The sequence below is a fragment of the Talpa occidentalis genome, unplaced genomic scaffold (assembly GCF_014898055.3).
Source record: "Talpa occidentalis isolate TD23 unplaced genomic scaffold, MPIMG_talOcc4v2.1 talOcc4.7, whole genome shotgun sequence".
NCBI lineage: Eukaryota > Metazoa > Chordata > Mammalia > Eulipotyphla > Talpidae > Talpa > Talpa occidentalis.
In genome coordinates this window covers 53,072,600-53,091,377 of record NW_023605083.1, presented here as the reverse complement: position 1 = coordinate 53,091,377, position 18,778 = coordinate 53,072,600, and the positions used below count along the sequence as shown (strand labels likewise).

At 47.6% G+C, this 18,778-nt stretch overlaps 1 protein-coding gene across 1 annotated transcript in view; it reads right to left on the bottom strand.

Moving 5' to 3' along the window:
- Positions 1 to 1,165: 1,165 nt before the first annotated feature.
- CCDC180 (coiled-coil domain containing 180) overlaps positions 1,166 to 18,778 on the bottom strand; it is a 53,041-nt gene continuing 35,428 nt past the window's right edge. The window contains exons 26-38 of the mRNA XM_054689130.1: positions 17,158 to 17,271; positions 15,380 to 15,552; positions 15,078 to 15,133; positions 14,884 to 14,959; positions 12,003 to 12,080; positions 11,548 to 11,614; positions 10,621 to 10,762; positions 7,790 to 7,950; positions 7,106 to 7,243; positions 6,492 to 6,603; positions 3,334 to 3,439; positions 1,990 to 2,125; positions 1,166 to 1,344 (exon numbers count right to left, since the gene is read on the bottom strand). Of these exons, the coding sequence (XP_054545105.1) occupies positions 1,213 to 1,344; positions 1,990 to 2,125; positions 3,334 to 3,439; positions 6,492 to 6,603; positions 7,106 to 7,243; positions 7,790 to 7,950; positions 10,621 to 10,762; positions 11,548 to 11,614; positions 12,003 to 12,080; positions 14,884 to 14,959; positions 15,078 to 15,133; positions 15,380 to 15,552; positions 17,158 to 17,271 (1,491 nt within the window). The 3' untranslated portion in view covers positions 1,166 to 1,212. The remainder of the gene's footprint in view (positions 1,345 to 1,989; positions 2,126 to 3,333; positions 3,440 to 6,491; positions 6,604 to 7,105; positions 7,244 to 7,789; positions 7,951 to 10,620; positions 10,763 to 11,547; positions 11,615 to 12,002; positions 12,081 to 14,883; positions 14,960 to 15,077; positions 15,134 to 15,379; positions 15,553 to 17,157; positions 17,272 to 18,778) is intronic.

Here is an 18,778-nt window from a genome sequence, read left to right as displayed (position 1 = left end):
TGTTTTTCTTTTTTAGTAAAGGCACAAGTAACGAAATCTTGAAAAAATGACCTCATTTCCTTGGTGATAGACCCCAGCAGAACTTAGATCTCAGTAACCAGGCACCCACATTGGAGGGACAGTGCCCTATTCAGCTCACTAGGAGAGAGACGCTCAAGAGAGCGAGATGTTCTCCTGCCATATCTTGACTGTCAGAGGCTCTGGGCTCAGGAAAGCTCAGGGTGAGAGTCTTTCTTTCTAGGCTCCCTTTCCACATGTCCTCACTCACGCTTCTTGGGATCATCTCCAAGACAAAGGACTTGCCCCCACTTCCTTGTTTGCTTTTGGGTAGTCCAAAACTCTACTGAGGTTCTACACTGGATGTGTGACTCTGAGCAGCTCATCTTGACCTTCTAGACTTGATTTTGTGAACCTGTATGTAGAACGGAGGCAAGAGCCTTCCTCATCAAGTCATTACAAAGATCAAGACATGAAAATGCAAATGAAAAGAAAGTGCAGATGCAAATTAGGTACATGATCCAGGAGTCATGAAGTTGAGGATGGGATGTGAGCAGCCTGAGAAACTGACATAGAAAGCTGCTGACAAGTGAGACCTGGTATCCTAGATGACTTGAGAAGTTGCCAAGGAGGAGAAATTTGACAAGGAGGACTGAGATGGAGGTTTTCAAAGAGAATAACTTGAGTTTCACAGAATGAAAGCAGTCCTAAGGAAAATGAAAGTGGCTGTCATTTGGTCAGGCAAGTCTCCAGACAGGTACCCAAAGAACACAAGATTAATTCTTTGTTGGTTCTAGAAATCACAGTTGCAATTATAACCTATGTTTTTGTTAAATGTAAAATATATTCTTTCCTATAAGTTTTATCTTATTTTCCAAGATGAAATGTCAAACATGCTATTTGGAAATTATTTCCTTTGAGGTACTGTTGCCCACCATTCCTGAAAACCATGTGGAGACTCCCCTTTCACCGCTGGCTTCCTCCTTAGAAGTCATGCCCCCGCCCCCATCATCTCTGTGGACCTAATTGGAAGTGATATTTTACATGGGAGGAACCTACTGGACGCAGAGAAGGGACATGTGGGAGGCTGGATGGACAAAAGGATGGACAGATAGATGGACAGGTGGATGGTTGGATGGATGGACAGATGAACAGATGGATGGACAGAGAGGGAGTCCATATACAGTGAACCTTTATTTGTGTGGGTTGAGGGAGTCACAAGTACAGGCCTTTGATGATGTGCACAGAGTGCTTCCAGCTGTCCTTCCAGCACTGAGCTTCCTTCACCTGTGCTGTGTTCTCATCCTGGATCTTCTTCAACTCCTCCTCAAATAATGCTAAATATTTCTGGGAGTAAGGCAGCAAGAGGAGGATACATGGGGAGGGACTTTTGAACCCTAAGCCTTAGAGGAATATGCTGTTACCTACTGGGACTAGCTCTTTACCCACTCCAGGCCCTGGCAAGAATTCCACAAGCCATGTCTCATGTATTTTCCTCAACACAATCAGGTAGGTCCAGTTGTTTTCCTCATTTCATAAATGGGGAAACTGAGGCTCAGAGCCTTGCCAGGGCTCACCCAGTTAAAAAGAGGCTGAGCAGGTACAAGGACCCTGTCTACTTGATTCTGGACTCTGCACTCCTTCCTAACCACTGTACTGTGCTGCCGCCTCCCTGGAGCTCAGGGGTGCTGGCTTCCTCCAGGGGCTGAATTCTACCTGCACTTAGGAGGCAGAGCTGTGTGTCTGCACAGAGCTTGCGCGACAGCTCAGAAAGAGCTGGCCCAGCATCGCTATCACTGGGACTGGACATTACTTCTGATGCATGTCCCTATGCCCGGTAACAAGACTGTCCTGGGTGTTGGCACTGCCCTGGGGCACCAGGGCCAAAGTCAGGGCACCAGGCTATGGCATGTTCCCTCCTTCCCAAGGCAGCCATGCTGAGCGGCCTGTGCTCCCTGGGATGCGCGCATCCGGGCCCTTTACCCCACTCACCAGGTAGACAGTATCTCGGGCTTCCACAGCTGCCAGGTGGCCCAGGGTCGTTTTGTTGGTGGTGATAGATGATGTTTTCCGGAGGAGAATCTTGGTTTGGATGGTGAGTTCGGTCGGTTTGATTCCTGGCCACTTCCTACAAGCAAACGTGCATGGAAAGGCCCTAGAGGCTTGTCCTCACCATCATAGAGCACCCCCCAAAACAGTGGGAAAATTTAGCTTCTCCTTTGAGAAAACTATCATGCTTTAAACATCTTAACTAAAATCAAGCCCTACTGAGCAGTTAACATTAAGCTTCTCCAGGTTCTCTTTCTGTTTCCACACTCTTTAAATCCATGTGTGGGACCTCCCCGATGGTGCAGCGGGTTGAGCGCAGTGCTGTGAAGCTGTCTGCAGCCTCCGCAGCGCTGGTTCAATTCCCGGCTGGCCAGGGAGCTACCCACAAGGTGCAGCAGACCTCTCCTGTCTCGCCCACTGCTCCCCTCAGCAGTGCTTTTGGTCCATCTGCCTGTTCTGTTCCCCACTCTGTCTCTGGTGAATCCTCTCACCCTCCTGCAACTCTGGCCTGTACCCCAGCTCTTGTATAAATAAAATTAAATCTTTAAAAAAAAATAAATCCACATGTGCACACAGCCCTGGGTTCTGCTGGGGGAGGAGAATGCCCTCCCTCCCGTGGCTCCCCTTGTCTGGGCCTGTTTCTTCATCAGATGACCCGTCAGACAGCAGCCTCTGGCCCATTTTCCCCACTTTTCTGTAACAGCCACTGCTAAAGAATTTCTCTGGGCAAATCACTGCCTTATGTCTTCATCCAGAGTGACATTCTTGAGGCCAAGGGGATAAGCACTTTGGCTCTCATCACGTCTCAGAGCCAGTATGACCTGAGAATGTGCCTCACAGTGGGACAGCCCTCCCTGATCTCTTTGAGCCCCTTTATGGGTCCTTATGACACACTGGCCCTAGTGTGTGCCAGGGACACTACAGGTACAATTTTATTTTTGCCTCATAATACCATGTAAGACAGGTGGCCATGCCCAACTCACAGATGAGGAAATGAGGCTTAGGACATAATGCCTTTCCAGCATTACCAGGTCTGTCTGACTTCAGCTCTGTGTCCCTAACCACGTCACTGTACTGCCCCCAGTGCTGGTTACTGTTGAGCTTAAAATCCTTGCTGGGTGATGGGTGGAGAGTTGTATCTTAACAATATTTATATTACATTAAAGTAATGTCTCTATATAAATTGTTTATATTATTTTTTTCATCCTCCACGAAACCAATATTTACAGCATTATTTCTCCTCCCCCTCCCAGGCAAATGCAGCCATTCATGGGATTTAGTGCTCACCTGCTCCCACGTTCAATTAGGGGCTTCTCACTCTCTTCCTTTAGGGAGTGTCCGGCGAGTTTCCTCCGTATGAGGATTGATGTTTTCTGTTTGGGGGGCTCCATCTCTGGCAGGAAAGAGAGATTACTTGGAGTCATCACTCAGAGTCTCCAGCAGGAAGCAATGCCCCCCACCCCAAGAGACTGAATACGTCAGATAGGTTGGGGGAACGAGGGATGGTGACAGTGGTCAGAGGACCTGAGCTGTGATTTGGGTACTGTTCCCACCTCCAAAGCCCCGAGCATAATGCTCTGCCTTCACTGCTTCCATCAGCCCCTGATAGCTGGGTAAAGCCTGCGTTGGCTTTCACTAGCTCAAATGGATCTGGAATTAAGAAGTACCCATAGATGAACACATTCAAGGTTGACCTTCTAACGTCCCTCCTGCTGACACGCCCTTGGACATGCTTTCCTGACTGGAGTGAGAGTGGCAGCCTGGTCTGCAATGAAGGGCAGGGTCTGGCTGCTTGGCTCAGAGGACACAGAGCAGGAGAGGGCTCCTTGGACTAGGTGCAGGGGCTCCTCCCAGCTCAGTGTTTCCTTCCAAGGTATAGTTCTTGACCTCCCCAGCCAGTCCTCTGCCCATGCTCCCTTGGATCTCAACCCCAGTGTCTCTGCAAGTCCCATTTTTCCAAACAAAGCTCACACTTCTCTATGAAGATATTTCAGTATTGAGAAGTGATCAATACCTAAAAATACATATACATTTTGACCTACTAAGTCCACTCCTAGGAATCTCTTGCCCCAAACAGAAATATGTGGATGCAGATGTCCCTTTCAGCACTATCACTGAAGTGGTCCGTGTTCAGCAGGAGAGGGCTAATCAATTATCACAATGCTCAGCAACTGAGAACGGTCAAGGTAATCGACTGGATTGGTCAATGTTTCCCCCACTGGTTGGGAGCACGCATGCACACACACACACACACACACACACTCACACACACAGCACCCACAGACCTGGGCCTAACAAAAAGGACTGGAAGAACGGACAGCAAAAAGCATTTATTTCTTGGTGGGAGAACTGCGTTCTTTACTTTTTTTTGTAATTTATATTGAACTGTCTTTTTTATTATAATAAATATCTATTATCTTTGTAATACAAACTTTCAAAGATAAAAAAGTTTTAATTGATTAGTGATAAAATAGTTAACATTTAATATCTGACTTCAATTTTTGTAGAGTATACAAGTAGCATGCACATTATAAAAAATTTGATCATTACCTACTTAGGAGTGTCACTAGCCCACCACCAGAGGTACCCCTCACCCACAGCTGTCCCTGTCTCTCAGCTCTGTCTCTCTCATTCCCTCACACAGATTCATTTGCACAGATGTAAGTATGCATGTTTATATTACATATGTGTTTTTGAAAATGGTATCATAAGTAAGTACTGATTGCCAGCTTGTCTTTTCACATAACTGTATTCCTTCATGCCTTTCATGCTGGCACTTACACACCAGTTCCACTCACTTTAACAGCCATCCACATGCACATTGGGACCATAATTTATTAATTCAACCTCTCCCCAATACATAAATATCAATGTCTCTAATTCTTTGCAATTTCAAACAGTGCTATGATTTATACCTTGAAATATATATATATATATGTATATGTATATGTATATTTACATTATATTTAAATATATTTAAATTTATATATATTTATTATATAAATATATAAATTTTATATTTATGTATATAAATATATATATGTGCTTGAAAATGTACCTTTGAAAAATTCTGTCCGGTAATTCCTAGGGCTAGAACTACTATGTCAAAGGTACTACACATCCAGAATTTTGACAGGAACTGACAGGCTTCTCTGGAAGAGCAGCATCCTCTACCCCTCTCCAAGGGTCTCCGTGGGGCTTGGGCTTTCTGACATCCTCACCAGTGCTAGTCATCATCAAAATTAAAAACCATGCCAGGTTGTGGGTGGAAAATGTTATCTTAATAATGTTTATATGACATTACAGTAATGTCTATATATAAATTAATGTTTATATTAAATTTTTCATCATCCATGAAGCCAGGTAATTATAGGACCTATGAATCACTCCTCTTTAGAAAGACATATGTTTGTCTTTTGTCTCTTCATACAAATGTGACCTGTTAGAGTTCTCCGAATCACAGGGTGATTAGGCTTTTCTCTGACCTATAGGTTATTAGGAAGTTTTTTTCAAGTTTGTCATTTGTCTTTCCATCTTTTAATATTTTTCTTGTTTTTAGTTTTGGCTACCCAGAAGTGTCAGCCATTTCCTTTATGTCTTCTGGCTCTCAGCTCCTACTTGGGAAAGTTGCCCTGACCTCAAGAATGTGAAAATATTTACCATGAAGATTTCATTTTTACACATAATATTTGACTTATTTGGGATTTGCTCATAAAAATATTACTTTTGGGCCTCCTTGGTGGTGCAGGGGTTAAAGTCACAGCTTTATCAAGCTTTGCCAGCCACTGCAGCATGAATTTGATCCCTGGCCGGCCAGGGAGCTAAGCCACATGGAGCAGCAGACCTCCCCTGTCTTGTTGTCTGCTCCCCTCAACAGTGTATTTCAGTAGATCTGCCTGTTTTGCTCCCTACTCTCCCCCGTAAATCCTTTCACCTCCCCACACCTCTGGCCTACACCACAGTTCTTGCATGCATGCATAAATAAATCTTTAAAATCTTTACTTTTTTAAAAAAGATTCATTTATTTATACATACAAGAGCTGGGGTATAGGCCAGAGATGCAGGGGGTGAGAGGCTTCACCAGAGACAGAGTGAAGAACAGAACAGGCAAACTGACTGAAATACACTGCTGAGGGGAGCAGTGGGAGAGACAGGTGAGGTCTGCTGCACCATGTGGGTTGCTCCCTGGATGGCCGGGGATCGAACTCATGCTGCAGAGGCTGAGGATTGCTTTATAGTGTGGTGCTTAACCCCTTGCGCCACCAGGGAGGCCCTAAAAAAATACTACTTTTAATAAACAAAACCTTATTAGTCCCCTCAATGGAGAAACTATTCTCTCACTCTGGAGGAGGTAGGGGAAAGCAGACCCCTTAGGCCTCTCACCCTACACCTCACCACCCCCTGGAGTCAGACCTCAACCCTCTGGGGTGAGTGGCAGCACTTACTGGCAACCTGAATGTCATCAATGGTGACCACTTCATCCAACTGCACCAGGAACTTCTCAGTGAAGGTGGCCAAGCTGGTTATGAAAAACCGGCCGTTCTTCTTGGTCATTTCCTGGAGGAAATACAGGGAGCCCAATGCTGCAGGGAAAGGAACTTTCCCCAAAACCCAACAGAGGGAGGGTTTGGAGAGTTAGCAGGTGAGACAAACCAAAGCCATGGGTCAGCTGTGTCCAAATTCACTGGCATCTGGTCCTGACTTAGAGACCTCTCCTAAGGGGCAACTTGGCTTAAAGATGGGGAAAAATTTAGAAATGGCTATACATAGACAATACACCAAAAAGGAAATAAAACTAGACCTGGATCTTGGGTGGGGGCGGGTGGTTGTGGAATTCTCATTAGTAATTTTGTAATTCAGGATTTTTTTTTTTAAATGCAAGTTAAAATAGTCAATAATGACCATATCCAACCATAAAAACTGCTTTCAGGCCCCACTTGAGCCAATGTGCCAGCAGAGGGCATGCTTAGAGCCATTGACGGACTGTCAGTAGGGCAATCTCCCTGGAGGGCAGTGCTGCTCTCAGCTTCTGGGCTTGGGAATCAATGGCACCACTGACCTCCAGCTTCTCCCTGGTTGCCGCAATCATCTCGTCCAAATCTTCCTGTCTTTTCTCTTCCATTTGACACAGAGACGCCATTGCTTGGTAATGTGTGGGGTGTCCAAGATTTGGGTGAAGTTTCTGGGCATTTTCATCCTTCAATCAAACACTCCAGAAATCAGCAGGGATTTTGATCGAGCCTTGAGGTCAGGACCAACAGTCCTCTGTTGGTTATGGCAATGGCCAGACTGAGGGTGTGCTCTAACTCTGGTGTGTGAAGGGCACAGAAGGGCAGAGGAATGGCAGAGAAGGCAAGATGGGGGCATGGCTGGAGCTGACACTGAGGGCTAGGGAGGGTGTGCTGAGCATCTACCCCATCACAGTCAGGGCTGTAATGCAATAAAATCAACAGCATCCACATCCCAAGCACCAAGCAATCACTGTTGATCTCAATAACCAAAGCCCCCTAGAACCCAGGAGAGACACCCATTAAATCCAACAAGTAGTTGATGAACGAATGACTTCTGTGAGGACGCTGTTGACTCACCCCTACTTTCTCAAATGTCTCACGTCCCTCAGGCCTCACCCAACAACGACCATCCTGGCCCATCTCCTTCGCTGGACTGTCAATATTCTGCTTCTGTTTCTAACTCCACAGGGCTCCCCATCCTGGACAGGAAGGGCTAGTCTTGAGGCCCTCACCTTACTTTTTTCCACCTGTTTCTGATACTCCGAGAACTCTTCCCTGATCTCTTGGGTAGAGGTACAAAATTTGTTCCAGTGGTGCTCCTTGAAATTCTCCATCACCAGCCAACACACCTGGGGTAGCAGTTCCTCAAATCTCCTCATCTGGGCCCGTAATTCTGTAGGAATTAGGAAGTGAGGGGTCAGGGGAGAGGGACAGAACAGAGCCAGGTTCCTGTGATACTGTCTCCAACAAAAGCCTGAAGTGAGACTGGGACTACAGTGAGATAATAGCTATTTCATGAAAAGGGGTTCTGTGATTAAACAAGTAGAGAAAATGCTGGATTACATAAGTTCAAAGGTCTTCTGTTCCATACTCTACAGGACCTTCCTGATTATTTTACATGTATTGCCTTTACCAGCTTGGTCCTCACTTGTTATCTCTTCTAATATTGTCTTGACTCCAGCCTCTCTTCCTCTCCTTCTGAGCCTCTAAATACCTATAAGTTAGATCTGTTCTTTTCAGGCATATATCTTCATCTGTCAAGTTTACATGTCCTTGTCTTTCTGTGTTGCATTTTGAATATTTTCCTTAGATCTGCCTTCCAGTTCACTGATTTCACCTCTATCTGTGAATAATCTGTTTGTAAAGCCATTCATAATTTTAAAATCTCATCTATTTCTGACTGGATCAAGAAGATGTGGTACATATACACCATGGAATATTACTCAGCATTCAAAAAAGATGAACACATGCAATTTGCAGCAACATGGATGGCGCTGGAAGGGATCATGCTCAGCGAAATAAGCCAGAAAGAAAAAGAAAAATACCGGATGGTCTCACTCATAGCAGGAATCTAGAAAACCTAAATAAGGGACCAGGAAAAAGAATAACTATAAGAAAGAAAGTATAAAAATCAACAAATAACTATGAACAAGAGACTCTCTATAGGGGGTGGGGGGTGGGGAAAGGAGGGCTTGGGGTAAAAATAAGGGAGTTGTAATTGTATGGGGAATATAAAAATAAAATTTAAATTAAAAAATAAAAACACACACACACACACACAAAATAAAATAAAATCTCGTCAATTTCTTTTTCTAATCCAGAAGTTCTATTTGGTTCTCTTTTGTATCTAATTGATCTTTTTAATAGTCTCTTGCATCCTTATTGATGTTCCTAATTTCTTCTTTTAATGCTAATAAATATGCTATTTTATATTTTAGGCCTGATATATCTGAAGTCTTTACTGGTCTCACTCTGCTGTCTGATGCCCAAGTGACTTTCTTCCTGTGCTTGTATGTTTTCTTTGTTTGTTTCCTGTAAGCTCTTATTCTGGGCATTTCATTTGTGGGAATCCTAGAAGGCATGAATTGAAATTGGGTTTTTCTTGAAAGGATTTGAAGTGCCTCTACTAAACAAGCATCTGGCCCTGGCAAACTCCAGATCTTTTAAAGCTGAACTCTTAGTCAAAGGTCTTTTGTATGATTCACAAAATCAATGTTGAGTTGAGGTTTATTTCAGGGCAACTTCAGGTTTAGAAGCCATATATGGGCTGACTATGGTTATAGATTCTCACTGGAATTTTTCTCCTTCATCTTTACCCAGTTTCAAGCATTTTAAAGTCATACAGCTGGAAGACAGCAGTCCTAGGTCTTCATCCAGGGCTGGCTGCCCTCTAAACCTTTCCCTCTGTATCCATGCAACCCATCCATGCAACCCATCAACGAACACAGCAGGTCTGCAGTGGGCCCTCAGCTTCTCTGATTTTAGAAATGGAATAATTAGGATGTACAGTCACATAGGATACACATAACTATGGACAAAGAGGGAGAGGAACATGGAGAAATGGCCAAAGAGGGACCTATGTTTTCACTGTTCCTCCAATGTTCTTACAGTAAATATAAATGGCAAGATATATTTTAACTACCTGATTTCTTGACCCTGTTCTCCAGGAGGCTAGGTTTATCAAGTTCATCATAGGCCAGGCATATAGTAGGTATTTAAGAAACACCTTATGTGGAAGGATTCTTTAAATGATAAATATAGAGTTACCATACGACCTAGTAATTCCACTCCTAGTCATTCCAAAAGGAATGAAAACACATGTCCACATAAATGTGCACAAGTGCTTATAGCAACACTATTCATATTAGCCAAAAAGGTGGAAACAAGCAAATACCCATTAGTGAATTAATAGATAAACAAAATGTGGTGTATCCATATAATGGCATTTGGTTCGGTTATAAGAAGTAATGAGGTGCTGATACAGGCTACAACAGGGATGAACCTTGGAAACACTGTATGAAATGAGAGGAGCTGGTCCCAAAAGACCACATATACTTGACACCATTTGTGTGAAAGCCTGAACTGGGGAAATCTACAAAGACAGAAAGTAGGTTGATTAGTGGTTGCTTAGAGTAGCGGACATGGTGGAGGGACAGAGGGCTCTAAGATTGACAGTGGGGATAGCCACACAACTCTGAACCAACTAAAATTCATAAAGTTGTACATTCTACACAGGTGAGTTGTTTATTCACGAACATCTCAATAAAGCTGTCCAAAACTTCGGTGAAAGGAACCAAACATTTTCAGGGCTACAAATCCCCCCCCCTTTTTTTTCCATTTTTGTTTCTCCCTGGTTAAATCTGATCAAGGTTTTTACCTAATTATAATCCATTAGCTTTTCACAGGGAGTTGCCTCTGCCTCTGCCTGTGACATCCAGGTTGGAGGGTGCCCTCCTGATCTTGAGGCCCAGGCCAGGCTTAGTGGCTTTATGCCATACCCATAGGCCTGCTGCCTGTCCCACAGGCCCATGGGCTAACCTAGAGGCTCGCTGCTGGCACCCACCTATAAGGCAGGAGTTGTGGTACTCAGCTGTCTCACTAAGGTATTCCAAGGTCTTCTTGCCAATGTTTTCTGCACACTGGTCAAAGGTTTCGTACATGCATTCGGGCCTGGTGACAGAGCGCTTCTCTTTGCGGTAGAAGTCCTGCAGGAGAGGGACGGCAGTGGATAGGTAGAGACCCTCACCATGGAACTCTGGCCTAAGCTCCTGGACTCTCCCACCCTGCCTTGATACCACCTAGCCCTTTCACCTGCTGCCCCTGTGCTGGGGCTGCTCTCCTACCTGTCTACCCTTTCCACCACTGTCATGCAAGGCACAAGTGAGGAAATACTGAAATCTATTCATCCTTCAACACCCAGTGGATTCTCATTGCAGCAATAAGGTTGAAAGATTTCTGTGAAGCCCCGGGCTGGGTCCTAGGCCACTGGACACACATATGGATGAGTTGGAGTCCCTGATCTGAGGAAATCACAGTCCAGTGGGAGGCAGGCAGGACAATGCACACACCTCTCTGTGAGGTGTGCTGGAGCAGGGAGCTGGGGAGCTCCAGTGGGAATCCCCAGGTGCCTGTTCCCTCAGCCCCACCTGTGGTGCTGTCATGTCTGTTGCCCTCTTGTTGAGTGCTGGCTTTTCTGGGACAGAGACAGGTGTGTTTCTCTTGGAACACCCAGAACCTGATAGATACTTAGTATCCAAGAAGTGTTTGGTGGCTGAATAAATAGATAAGTGAATGAAATTCAGTTTCTATGATGAAAATCATCACATGAGATCACGGAAGCTGGGTGACTAATGTCATGGGGGTTGGAATCCCCTTTCCTCAGATTCACCCACAAGGCCATTGTCAGCAGAAGGCAGAGACAACTGAGGATGCATGGCCAGCAGCTGGCAGGGGGATGGACAGGCAGAGGCCCGTGGGTGGCAGCCCTCACCTCTGCGACCAACAGCAGATGCTCGTTGCTCTCCCACAGGAGACTCAGGATGATCCCTTTAAAATTCCTGCAACACACAAGACAGATCCCTGTGAGGCCTTGTTTATGGCACCGAACATGTTTAGAAACACTGATGTGTAACTGAGACTGTTGACTGGAATGTCATATTGAGAATGATGCAGAGAATCAGATATGACCAAGCAACTTTAAGTAACTAAGGTTGACTTCATGGAGCCAATGCTTTCGAAGACCTCTTGGGAAAACCAGCTTGGTACCTAGCTTACAGTTCTCTCGCTGACTCTTCTCTGTTTTATCAGTGCCCCTCACCACATCTGTTATCTCATCTGAGTCAGGTCTAGCTCCTCTCTCCCTCCCCACCCCCACCCTGCCCACACCCTCTCCTCCCACCATGGAAACAACAGGATAAAAATAAAGACTAAGACACTGTCACTTACTCAGAAGGAGGAGGTGGCTTCTCCCCGAGCACCTGGTACTTTCTGTCTATTCGGTTGGGCTTGGTGTGCCTAGTGAAGCTGCAGGACAAGGGAGGGTTGGTGTTCTGAAAGGTGGGAACAGACCCAGGCATCTAACGGAGCCTGTGGAAGCCCAACCTGGGTTGCTGGAAGTTCAGAACCTACCTGCATGGACCTGACGCCCATGTCTGGAGCTGAGTCCTTCAAAATGCCTCCCCAGCAGCTCTGAAGGCAAAACTTACTGTGGGGATGAAGCCCTTACTGCTAAAACCCAACCAAGGCACTGAGAGGCCAAGAAGTAGTGATGCCAGCGAGACAGAGGTGGCTCTGGGAAGCCCCCGGCAGGTTTCTTTGACCCATTGTTTCTATTACTAAGTTGGTGGTTTTTTTTTTTTTGCAACATATGCATTCTTCAGCTATTTTTATAACTTATCATATCCGACCCCTTGCAGATCAAAGAAAGAAGCTGCAGGACCCTGAGCCCAAACTGGTCAGAGCTGGATCATAAGGCATGCGCAGAAAGACCAAAAGTGACCCACAGTAGCTGGGGATGTGTTATAATAGCATTAAAACCCTGTCTCTGAGCAGGTTTTGGCCTATATTTTCCAGCTGTGTGACATATGAGAATGCCTGTTATGCCATTGCACCTGTGCCACTAGAGCATGCTTCCTGCTCCCCCACTGCACGGGAAGCCTGGCCCTGCCACCCTGCTTGTTAATCAAAAGCGAAGCTGCGCCTTGCTTGGAGACCTTCCTCCTGAAGGGTCTCCTCCTAGATGTGTGCTCTACCACTGACAGAAAACCCTAGTGCTTCTGCCCCCACTCGGGGTCCCAAGTCCTCATTGCATTCTTGTGTGTGACATATTCATGTTACCCATGGCACACAACCACGAATATCTTTCTGGTAATGCCAGAGCCCTTGTTTGTATCCTTGTTTCCCTGTGATGAGGACGCTAGGAAAAATAGATTGAGTCACATGTAGAGTTGTCGGTCCTTCAAATAAAAATAGAATATTCTGAGTTAAACCTGAATTTCACATAGGCAATGAGAACTTTTTTAGGGTATGTCCGATGCAATATTGGGGACACACTTTTCCTAAATATATTGTTTTTACCTGAAATTCAAATGTAGCTGGGCATCCCTAAGCAACACATACTTCATTCTGTAATATACTAATGGCCAATGGCTGGACCATATATAAATATACAGCTCTGACCCATAACTTGCCCAGGAAACCTGCCCAGGAAACCAACCCCTTTTCTACAATAGACAATTTGAGAAGTCAGCCTACGGCAAGTCAGACTTGAAAGCAGCCAGGCTGAACAACTCTTGTAACAACTGGCCCCACATGGCCAGGACTTGGTCAATAACTGATAGCTGCCCTAAATTTCATCCTTGCTTCCAACTTGGGACCAATTGCAGAAGTCAAATATACACTTGTAGCCAATCACAGGACATCAGCAGCTACCTGGCTGCCTCCAGCTTCCCCTGGCTCCGCCTCCAACCAGGGCATGCCTGCAGCCTTACCCTCCCCTCTGCAGCCTGGGGAGGTGAGGATGGACCAGGTAGCACCAGCAGCTTCCCCACTGCCAGTTCCCTGACACCCACAGGCCTGTTTGCCTCTACCAGTCTGGGACCGATCTTTGTCACACTTTCAAGATGGGAGGTCTGAAACCAAGGGAAAGGATGTGAGTTTTCCCCCAGCGGCCATGAGCACCATCCTCGTTAACTCCCTCCACCACGTGAATCTATTTTGACACAAGCCCCGTTTCAGAATCGTGACTCTGTCTCCTCCTCCACTAGCCCTGGAGCCTCTGCTAGAATGAAAGTAGTGGTGATTCCTTGTTGTAGCAAACTCTGAATGAACAGCCTTTGCTTTTCTCATTTAGCAGGTCTTTGTTTAATTCCACATTACAGATGGCATCACGTTCAAAAAGACCTTGTGGGGGAACACAAAGCAGGGATTTCCTCACTGTTCCTTTCTCAAAGTCAAGAATCAAGTCACATCGGGCCTCCCCGGTGGCGGAGCAGTTGAGCGCTGGGTTGCGAAGCTGCCCGCAGCCTCTGCAGCAGCAGTTCGATCCCCGGCTGCTCCTCGGCCACCGGAGGAGGGTCCCACATGGCGCGCAGACCTCTCCTGCCGCCCGCTGCTCCCCTCAGCAGTGTACTTTGGTCCTTCTGCCTGCTCTGCTCCCTGCTGTGTCTCTGGTGAATTCTCTCACCTTCCCGTGCTTCTGACTGTACCCAGTGCATGTATAAACAAAACAAACAAACAAATAAATAAATAAAACATGCCTCTATAAAAAAAAAAAAAAGAATCAAGTCACATCAATGAGGGCTCCCAGAAGACCCAGAAAGTTGAATCTGCCATGGGGCTTCTGTTGTCCACCTTCTATAAAGTTGGTGTCTGGGATTAGCAGGGCCCATCCTCACTGGACCGTGAGTCTAACAACCCTGATGGGGCACAGTGGGCAAACTCAGAGGCCCAGGCTCTTCCTACGTCTCTGTGATGGCACCCAAGGGAGCCATCTCCTATGTCCCTCTTTCTGTTACGTGTGGGGGTGGGTAGTGATGATCAGAACCACCACTGTGAACAGGTTCAGATCCACCAACAGTCACTCACAGTCAGATTCTCAGGTAGAAGCCCGGGTGAGCTGCATCACTCAGCAGCAGGGAGCCCAGATCTGACTACCGCGCTCGTCAGAGCTGGCCCTCACTGGTCCTTGGAGTCTTAGAGCTGTGAGCACAGGCAGCGCATCCTGAGTAAAGAGTCTATTAAAGCAACAGGGTGTCTCTGGGCTTCATTTCAGGGAATAGGGCAGGGATGTGGCAAGGGGAGATCCCGGGCAGCCCAGCATCCCTACCTCCCTAGCGAGGTGGCACTGGCACTGGACATAACCTTCAGGCAGTGTTCTCCCCGGTTCCGATGTCGCTTCAAGCCTTCAGAGGATGAGCGCCCAGGGCAAAAGCAGAGGACCAGAGGTGAGGATGGACCAGGTAGCACCAGCAGCTTCCCCACAGCCAGTTCCCTGACACCCACAGGCCTGTTTGCCTCTACCTGTCTGGGACCGATCTTTCTCATGCTGTTGGGTAGAGCCTTTTGAGATGGGAGGTCTGAAACCAAGGGAAAGGATGTTAAGTTTTCCCCCAGCGACCACGAGCACCATCCTCGTTAACTCCCTCCGCCACGTGAATCTGTCTTAACAGAAGCCCTGTTTCAGAGAAGTTTCTTGCTCAAGGTCACAGGCTGTCAGGGGTGGGCTCACAAGGACACCCCAGTCTGTGGGACCCCAAAGGCCATGACCCCATGGCCATGAGCCATGATGGCAGGGCTCTGTTTTGTACCCAAGGGCGACTCACTGCAGAATTTTCTTAAGAACCTCCAGAGCTGGGTCTTCAATCATGGACTTCCCCATGCGGCTTGGCTGGGCAAAGGACTCAGGGATGATCTGATCTACCTTGGATTCTTCTTCAAGTACTTCTGAAGATGCCAGAACATCACTCTCAACCTCCAGGTTGTCCAGGATGTTTTCCTGTGAGCCAGAGAGAAGGGCCTGAATGTGTGGACTCAGCTGATGTGCCAGGAAGGCAGACAGGTTGGGTTCCGTTCCAGCACCATCTTGCCAGGGTGCTGTGGCTAGAGGCCAGCAGCCTGGCTTCTCGGAGCCCGTTTTCCCTGCTATAAAGTGGTAGCGGTCGTCTGTCCTCCAGAGGGCCATTTATTCATTCACGCTCACATGCTGACCTTAAAAAATGTTCCTGGTATGCCTGTTCTCCGCAAGGTTTGGCCTGGGTTCAGAGATGCAGGGTGAAGAGGTCATATGAGACCTCCGTCCCCGTGGAACTTACTTATGGTCTAGTTAGACAGACATTGAACATGCTCTTCTACAAAGAAAATGTTTGGTCAAAACTGGGACCAGTGCTGTGAAAAAAAGTTCCAGCATCTATGGGACAGAGGGTCATGGATGCATGAGGTTGCCTGCATGGTGCCAGGTAGTGCTTTGGCCCAAATGAGCGCGTGAATCCCTGTGTAGATGACTGAGTGGCCCCTCCCGCACAAGTTGGATCTTAATGAAAGGCCGGAGTGGCTCACAGTGATAGCACAGCTAGGCTCAGTCAGGCTCTTCCTTATTTGACTCTGGGTCTCTTCTCAGTGGGGGCTCTGCAAGTCCCTGAGGGAAGGACCAGTGTGACCCGAGTCCTTTCTTGCTGGGTGCAGTGGAGGCTGGTGTGCAATGGAGGCTTAGTTGGTGACATGTCAGGGAAACCACCCCCTCTCCCAAGGAAGGGGAGGTTTTAAAGTTGGCAGTAAGAGGCAGGGGCTGCAGCATGGCCACAGTGAAACTTGAGGAGGGTCCACTTACTCTCCCCTCCCCAGAAGTTGGTGGAGCACCTCTGATGTTCCAAACCTGATGTGTGAGGGACTGAATGTGGGGTGAAGGCAACACAGGCTCTGCCCTCCTGGATACACAATCTAGGGAAACAGTCCCCAAGATGGAGACCTTGCTGCACTGTTTGAGGGCTCATGGGGAAACAGGATGTGCTACTAGGGCCAGGAGATCCTGGGAAGAGAGGGGTCAGAGAAATGAAGACACCATGGAGGGCAGACCATGAGGCTGCTGTGAGGATCCAGTCAAAGGTCCCTGAGGGCAGGAGGGTGATATGGTAAGAAGACAGGCCTTTTTCAGAAGCACACCTCTTGGGTTTGGTTGCTTCTCAGGTAATGGAGCATGGGAGGAAGAAAGAGGATAAGGGCAGCCAGTGGGCAAGAGATGGGGGCATTGAGTGAGGCTGTGGGGTGGGGTGGAGAGAAGCCAGTGGTTGCTCATTGGTGCTGTTGGGAAGGAAGTGGCCAAGCAGTGAGGCTGGCTTGAGAGTTGGTGGGTAGCATGAGCTAAGGGTCCTGATGGGGGCAAAAAGGTAGTACTAGGAGGTGAGGGGTCTCCTAAGAGATCAGTGTTGGGAAGCAGACCATCTCTGAACCCAGATGTGACTCCACTGGGACATGTCCAAGGCATCCCAGTAGGCCTGAGGTCCAGCAGGGCCCTGGGAATCCCCTCTTCCCTAAGGCTCTGTTAAGCCCTGCGATCTCCCAACAGTTCACCCACCGTGTCCTAACACCCCATGCCATTCCTTACAGTCAAGACCACTTGAGTGACCATGTCCAGCATGCAGTCAAGGTACTGAATCCTCTGGTTCAGTTTTTCTTTCCACATTTGGACAAAGTTAAGGAGGTCTTCTGAGCTTACCATCTGGTGAGAACATGGAGGAAGAGAGTCACAGGAAGTGAATTATGGGAGGGCAGGCTGATTCCACCTAAACTGCAGAGACAGAGGCTAGCTGGTGAGCACACCTCTTGGTTGCACAGAGGTAGCTCACTCAGGGAGGGTCTTGGGCTGGAGGGATGCTAGGATTCCTCTCACGGGCAGCTGCACGCAGATAGTGGCTCCTTCCATGACTAGAAGTTCTCTTGCTGCTTCTCTGGGTTTGTTATGAGTAAATGAGTTAACTTCACTCAAGTCAGTCTCCCACCTGCATGGTGGGGACACAGAGCATTCCCTATGATCTCTTCTGTCTCTGACATTCTATGTGTAGAAGAAACTGTTTGGCCCAAGGTAGCGAGGATGAGCAGGGGTGAAGCAGCCACAGCCTTTCAGATGGGTCAACTCACCATCTCCAGGACCACATCAAACACATGCCCCACCCCTCACCCTTAGAGCAGCCATCTCACAGACCAAGCTCCATAGGTGTGCAGAGAGGCAACCGCGAGTATGCTCATCTTCACCACCTACCCCACACACCTCTTGCCAGGCCTCACATGCTATTTCCTGAATGGCTCACTGACCTACCAGATGACTCAGGCCAGGAGGTGCCTTGGCCTCTTCCTGCTTCCTTCATTCCACGGCAGCTTCACTCTGCCCATCCCACCCCTCTGCTGTGGAACTAGGACATGTCTCTGCCAGCCCCTTGGCCAGTCACGATTCCCTCCGCCTCTGCCGGAGCCTACTCCCACACATTTCCCTACCTTTCTGCACCAGCCGCCAGAGGTGTTCCTCACATGCAGCCTGAGCACGTGGCTCTGGCCTCTGCCTTTCCTGCCCGCCCTGATGCCACTGCACATTCGATGCTCTGCTCTCCCCTCCCTGCTGATCACTGCAGAGGTGCCACCCGGGCTCCTCCAGTGCGCAGATCACCTGTCCCCTCAGGCTCACAGGCAGGAGGAGGGTGAGCTCCCCACACCCTGCCCAACATTCTGACATCTTCAGGGAGGCTATGCAGTGGGGGTGGGAAGTGAAGAAATGAGGGAGAGCAAATGCTGAAGGGGTTACAGCAGATTAAGTTCATTTTCCCCATTCCCCAGTTGGTAGGGTTCATAAGTGAGACCAGGCAAGTCATGGGGGAAAATAGAAAAACCACCTTTCCTTGAAACACCCATGCTATGGTGCAAATAAACACAAGGAATGTGTAGAAACATTCACAAGAAAATACGCAACATGGTCATGAATGCAGAAAATGAGAACAAGATGGCTGGGTACTCTTCACTTGGCGCTTTGTGTGTGTGTGTGTGTTGACTTTTTCCAAGAAGCTCGGGTTACTGTGCAAGAAAAAGCAATAAAGGTAGAAAAAAAAATGTCCTCTCAGTGCCACCAACATGCTCACTGAAATGAAGAGAGAGGACAGAACTTGGAGAGGAGGGAAGGCCCATGTGAGAAACTTCCACAGGGATGTCTGGCGCTGCATGAACTGTTGAGAAAATAT